The sequence below is a fragment of the Mauremys mutica genome, chromosome 2 (assembly GCF_020497125.1).
Source record: "Mauremys mutica isolate MM-2020 ecotype Southern chromosome 2, ASM2049712v1, whole genome shotgun sequence".
Taxonomy (NCBI): domain Eukaryota; kingdom Metazoa; phylum Chordata; order Testudines; family Geoemydidae; genus Mauremys; species Mauremys mutica.
Window position 1 is genome coordinate 69,255,912 of NC_059073.1, and position 7,071 is coordinate 69,262,982.

A 7,071-nucleotide genomic window follows, 5' to 3' on the forward strand; every position below is an offset into this window, starting at 1 on the left:
TTAAGCAGGTACTCCTGACAATCACCTCCTTTTCTGACATTGCAGGCACCACCAAAGGGACTGGGCCCGCATACCTCAGTGCTCCCATTGGCAAATCGGGCATCACTTTTCTTGTGTCCTCAATTCTTCTGTAGGCCGCGGCACAATGTGTGTGTATCACCAAAGTATTCAGATATTGGTCTCCTGCTTGCTGTCTGCAGTAATCAGCAAGTATCCTAAAGAGGCTGGAGTTGGTCCCTATTATCACGGACACATCAGAGGCTCCTTTGGGGTCAGGGCAAATTAAAGCAGCAGTGTCCACCTCCTGTCTTACCCCAGCAATCTCTTCTGGGAATTCCAGGTGTACTATGACATAGCCCTGATAGGGGTATTCATCCATGCTGAGGCCACACAGGCCAAGTCCTGTCAGGGGTTGTATAGGCAGATGCCCAAGCATCTGCTGGTAGAACGATTGGAATATGATGGTCACTTGGGATCCCGTGTCAAGTACTGCTCTACATTCTGTTCCTTCAACCTTTACAGTGACCTCCGCTCGGGGTCCTATCAATCCTGGGGGGATTCGGGCCGCATGGTTCCTTCCAGGGGAGCCTCCACATCCTGCAGGCCTAGGCGGCTCCCTTCCCAGGCCCTGGGGCCGTTTCCTGACTTTCCCCAGGTGGTCCTCAGCTTTTGATATACCAGCATGGGATTCTCTGCATTCTGACACCTTGCAGCAATGTGCCCACCCTGGCCACACCGGTAGCAGAAGAAGGATTGTCCTTTCCCTTGCTGACGGGGTGGTGCAGAGGTTCTAAACGTAGTCCTCTGGACCATGGTACCAGAGGGTTCCTTGCACCTCGAAGTCTTTGCTGAATCAAAGGTATTCTCTAGTTCAGTCACTTTCTGTGTCAGGGCCTGCACTCGCTGGGTAAGTTCCTCTTGAGGATTCACCATTAGTGCCTTGGGTGTCCGCATGGATGTTGTGCCAGTTGCCTGGTGTTGCTGCACCTCCCAAACCTCGCCTGCTGCCTGCCTCTCTTCTTCCTCTCGGACCTCTTTTATTAGGCAAGAGTAACTTGGTGGATTATCTTGCCGTTCCCTTAATCGAAGGTGGAGAAGGATTGGGTTCTGATACTGAATTCCTCTCACAATCTGAGCCAATCTAGTCCGGTCCATTTGCTCAACTGCTACTGCTCCCCTCATGATGGCTCTCTGTAATAATTTCTCCAACCTCTGGATATAGGCGGAAACCTTCTCTCCCTTTTGTTGCCTTGCATTGAGGAACTTGCAATAAACATCCTCTGAACCCTCAGTTCTCCCAAAGGCGTGATCCAGGGCCTCCAGGCAGTCCTTCACCTTGACCCCTGGGTTACCGAGCTTTAGGGTGCGAATCACATCTAGGGCTGGCCCCCTGAGACACTCTATTAGTCCCCTTCTCTTTTCAGCATCAGGCACCGCCCACTCCTGCAGCATCTCAGTGGTGTGCTCCAACCAGGGCTCAAATGCTTCCTCCCCAGGTATTGGGGTGGGACCCCCAGAAAACAACCTCAGTTTACGATAGGGGCTTGACTCAGGGTGGGATGGCCTAACTTTCTCTAAGGCTTGCCCCAAAGCCTTCACCCACTCATCAGGTGAAGGAGCAGGCTCCTGTTGTGGGGCTTCCGGCTTAAGGCCCAACAGACCTGGCATATCAGCCAAAGTTTTTCCCTCTTTCCCCAAAAAGGCCGACATTTTCTTTAAAAACTCTACATCAGGAGTAGGGGCTGGTGAGGGCTGGCTCCCAGTGGTTATTACCTTCCACTCACCATCTTCCACTGCTATCGTGCCTGGAACCTGTAGAGGGTCCACAGCCGAGGGCAGCTCACACAGTACAGCAAAAGCCCCCTCCTCCCTCACAAACATGCGCCCACGCATTTTGCACTTACGCAGGTACTCAGTGGATGACCTTAAGATAGGTTCTATTGAGCCCTCATCAACTGCCTCCAGCACCCCCGTTACCAGAATACAGTTCCTGGGGTCAATATTCATCCCCTTGCACCAGTCCTCTAACAAGACTAGGGTCATTATACAAACTCTAATCTGTTCCAAATACAACAGGTCAAAACAACAAGGTAATTTGGGGTTATCCAAATTCAATGGATCACTCAAGATGTGCTTGCGAGGGGTACTGACCCAGCATCCCGGACGAGCCCCCAAAAATGTAACCCTTCTGCCAGGCCGAAACAATAGCAGCAAGGGCCGGGTTCAATACATATGGGTCCCTTCCCTACAATGTAATGCAAAACCAGCTCGAGCCCCCACCCAGTGACCTGGGAAAACCTTACACACACCCCTGGGCACCTCAAGGAGGCAATACTTCCCCTCTCGCAAGCACAGAGTCTTGGTGTAGCAGAAAAGATTTAATTACATGAGGTAAACAACAAGCATTAAATTGGGAAAATACCTCAGCTAGAGTTCATAGATCAAACCGTGAGCAAAGACCCACCCAAGGAAATTGGGCCGTGTCCTTCTCTCTGGTCTCTTGAGTCCAGCAACCCCCCAAATCACCCACAGTCCCAAAAGTCCCACAATCCAAAAGTCTCTGTCCCGGGTCAGGCAGCCCCAGAGTTCGAGAGTCTACCTGCAGAGGTCCCCCTCCCCAGCCTCGGTAGCAAGGGGCACCTTACGTGGTTTGGGGCCAACTGCCCTGGCTCTTCACGGGGTTCTGCTTCCACTAGTCGTCCCCGCAACTGCTCAGCTCCGCTCGCTCCGTGGGCTGCTCCACCCGTCCCACAGCTGCTCCGCTCTACCAGCTGCTCTGGTCCACTAGCTGTCCTGTGAGCCGCTCCAGCAGTCCTCGGAAACTGCTCGCTCCACTCTGCCAGCTGCTCTGTTCCACAGTATAGCTTCAGGCTCCCCCACTGGTTAGCACAGTACTCAGTGCTCTTAGCTCAGCGATTCCAGTGATTTCAACTCTTAGTGATTTCAACTCTTAGTGATTTCAGCTCACAGTAGGGGCACTACTGGTCCAAAGTGAGTTCAGCTCAGTAACCTGTATCTAGATTCTTAAGGGAATCAAAAATTAACTCTGACATTCCACAGTGGAGAGAGGCATAGGCAAAACTGGGGCCTCTGGCTCACACAAGGAGCCTGCACCACCAAGTACAGATACCTGTCCCCAGCCTCTCTCAATTCACTGGGTTTTGGAACCCATATCCCTTGTCTAGCAAGTACTATTTAATGTAGGTTGAGTCATTTCTGTCATAAAGCAGTCTCATAGTTCCTCATTCACATAATTAAGGTAACAGCCCCTTTTTTTCCTTCCTGCCCCAATAACAAAGAAATTGGGGATTCCACAGTGTGAAAATAACCATCACATGCTGCCGTGTGTTATGCTAAGTGGAGTGGGTTTACCAATGCAAATGCACATTCCTAAAATTCCTTTGCCCACTCCTCATAATGTACCACCAGATGTCAGGGTAGAGCTCATCCTGACTCTGCTTACACCTCTATCATATCCCCATTAGTCATCTCTTTTCTAAGCTGAAAATTCCCAGTCACTTTAATCTCTCCTCCTGTTTCATACCCCTCATCATTTTAGTTGCCCATCTCTGTACCTTTTCCAATTCCAATATATATATTTTTAGGATGAGTGACCAGATCTACACACAGTATTCAAGGTGTGCACGTACCATGGATTTATATAGAGGCAATATGATATTTTCTGTCTTATTATCTATCACTTTCTTAATTATTCCCAACATTGTTTGCTTTTGTGACTGTTGCTGCACATGGAGTGGATGTTTTCAGAGAACTATCCACAATGACTCCAAGATCTCTTCCTTGAGTGTTAACAGCTAATTCAGATGCCATCATTTTGTATGTATAGTTGAGATTGCTTTCCAATGTGCATTACTTTGCATTTATCAACACTGAATTTAATTTGCCATTTTATTGCCCAGTCACCCAGTTGTGTGAGATCCCTTTGTAGCTCTTCGCAGTCTGCCTGGGACTTAATTATCTTGAATAGTTTTGTATCATCTGCAAATTTTGCCACCTCACTGTTTACCCATTTTTCCAGATGAATATGTTGAATAGGACTGGTCCCAGTACTGACCCCTCAAGGATACCACTTTTATCTCTCTCCATTCTGAAAACTGATAATTTATTCTACCCTTTGTTTCCCATCTTTTAACCAGTTACTGATCCATGAGAGGATCTTCCCTCTTACCCCATGATGGCTTACTTTTCAAAAGTCAATTTAAATTAAATACTTTTTTTTAAATTATATATTTTTTTAGAAATCTAGATCTGTTATGTGTTTTGGTGTAACTTGCATTTTCCTTATGTTAAATTTGCATTATCCTAACAAAACATTTACTTTATTCACTTTCTTCACATCAGTCAAGATTTTATAGACTTTTAGCATATCCCCCTAGTCGTCTCTTTTCTAAGCTGAAAATTCCCAGTCATTTTAATTTCTTCTCCTATTTCATACTCCTAATCATTTTAGTTGCCCATCTCTGTACTTTGTGCATTTCCAGTATGTCTTTTTTGGGATGGGGTAACCAGATCTGCACACAGTATTCAAGGTGTACATGTGCCATGGATTTATATAGAGGCAATATGATATTTTCTGTCTTATTATCTATCACTTTCTTTAAAATGCAAAGGTTTCAGAGTAGCAGCCATGTTAGTCTGTACTGCAAAAAGAACATAAGCTTTCGTGGGCTACATCCGATGAAGTGGACTGTAGCCCACGAAAGCTTATGCTCAGATAAATTTGTTAGTCTCTAAGGTGCCACAAGTGCTCCTGTTCTTTTTAAAAAAGCAAACAGAATGTTGGGAATCACTGACTGCAGCTACACACTGAGTGGATGTTTTCAGAGAACTATCCACAATGACTGCAAGATCTTTCTTGATGTTAACAGCTAATTCAGACTCCTTCATTTTGTATGTATAGTTGAGATTGTTTTCCAATGTACATTACTTTGCATTTATCAACATTAAATTTCATCTGCCATTTTTGTTGCCCAGTCACCCAGTTTCATGAGATCCCTTTGTAATTCTTCGCAGTCTGCCTGGGACTTACCTATCTTGAATAATTTTGTATCATCTGCAAATTTTGCGACCTCACTGTTTACCCATTTTTCCAGATCATTTATGAATATGTTGAACAGCACTGGTCCCAGTACCGACCCCTCAGGGATACCACTTTTTATCTCTCTCCATTCTGAAAACTGATAATTTATTCCTACCCTTTGTTTCCCATCTTTTAACCAGTTACTGATCCATGAAAGGACTTTCCTCTTACCCTATGATGGCTTACTTTTCAAAAGTCAATTTAAATTAAATACTTTTTTTTAAAATGTATGGTTTTTTAGAAATCTAGACCTGTTATGTGTTTTGGTGTAACTTGCATTATTCTTATGTTAAATTTGCATAATCCTAACAAAACATTTATTTTATTCATATCTTTTTTATATATCTCATTGGTCCTGACACCCACCCCTGTAAATTCGAACACCCCCCCTAATTTCAATTCCTGGGGAAACCAGTGGGTATCAACCTCAGGGCAGACTGTTATGAAACAGGACACAAACCCCAAATTGGTTGTGAATTCTGTACTTAGATTTCACCAACTAGTTATCAAGTGTAAACTCCTCCAGCACTGTAACAGCCTTAACAAGGAGTCACAGACAGTCGCCTGGGGTATTCTGATCTACCTTGCCACCCAAATAAGCTTAGCTTTGCGACAGATGGTTCCTTATACCAAAGACCACAACAATATTCAGGTTACTCCTAGTCCCAAAGGACAAATCACTTACACGAGGTCAATTTCACTTTAGATCTCACACCAAAGACAATGCTTGTGGTCATGACATTCAAAGGATAAACTCCCCTCCCCTTCCTCCTAAACACAATTACTGTATTTCCTTGCACTCCACAATTCATCTAAATGTTTTATCCTCTGTCCCTCAGAAGGGAACTCACTGAAAGCACACTGAAGTTATCTGGAGTATTTACATTCATTTCAATGGACTTCAGATCAGCCACAGAGTCAAATGCTTCTACTTTTCTTGTGAATTCCTTGATGATCCTAGATGGAGCAGAAGATTTTTTAAGTGCTTATTATACTGTTTTAAGCTAGTTATAAAAGGCAAGGTTGTTAAAAGAAGATACTGGCATAAAAAAAGAAGAAACCATTTAAAATTTAAGTAAGAAACTGTTGTTGCTTTAATAGAAATAAAAATGAAGTAATGAGTAATGACATGTTCTCTGTCCCACAAACCATTTTTTCAGATAACACATTTTATGTTCACTTAGTGGTACAGTTGGTAATTGCTTTGCTTGTTACTAAGGAAACCTTTCTGAAAGATTTCATATATTAAATAAGCTGTGGAAGCAAAAACAAATATGCAATACTAAGGGCAGGAACAATGCATGAAAATCAAATGTGAAATTTATTTTCCACAAAGTTGGGAGCAACTTCAAAAAACATATGTATGCAACATGGGGGAGAAAGTGAGGCTTGAGGTGATTAATATGCCTTTGATGTGAAAATTGATTTGCTGTAGAGTGAACACTGAATTAAGATGAAACAAGCAAAGTATATCCTCTTGAGCAAAGGCCTGAGATTAGAAATAGTGAATAGAACAAGCACCTCTTTTGAGGCCAGGCCTTTCTTTTTTTCAAATTATTAATCATTTAAAAACTTCTGCTTCCTCCTTCTTATTCCCCCTCCCCACACACACTTATATTCACAGAGGTTGATGTACAATGGTACTTAAATTGTGTGCTAAGTGACTTGTGAAATGAACAGTCCACAAGACTAAATCCCTGTGTGAATACATTCCTGCAGTTTTTGTATTAGTTCAAGCCTATACATGTGCTTAGGCTCCAGGAATTGCAGTCTACTGAAAATATTACAGGACTATTACCCTTTTTCTTACTCTGACTCAGTCAGGTTGCAATTATGCATGACTAGGATTTGGCCCTAACTGTAGCATGAAGTAATGCCCACATGACAGACTTTCTAATATTCACTTTTCCAGTTACCTGTTGCTATGTTCCATGCCATTATTTTTACCTGCAAATCACCTGCAAACATGA

The 7,071-nt window shown here is 43.7% G+C and overlaps 1 protein-coding gene across 1 annotated transcript; it reads right to left on the bottom strand.

Moving 5' to 3' along the window:
• Window positions 1–543: 543 nt before the first annotated feature.
• Window positions 544–2,007, bottom strand: LOC123363176 (paraneoplastic antigen Ma1 homolog). Its single transcript, XM_045004063.1, has one exon. The coding sequence runs from the start codon at window positions 2,005–2,007 to the stop codon at window positions 544–546; it is 1,464 nt and encodes a 487-aa protein (XP_044859998.1).
• Window positions 2,008–7,071: the final 5,064 nt, after the last annotated feature.

What these genes read in the sequence shown, in the direction of transcription:
- LOC123363176 (XM_045004063.1), bottom strand. Translation starts at nt 2,007, where the DNA reads ATGAATATTGACCCCAGGAACTGTATTCTGGTAACGGGGGTGCTGGAG.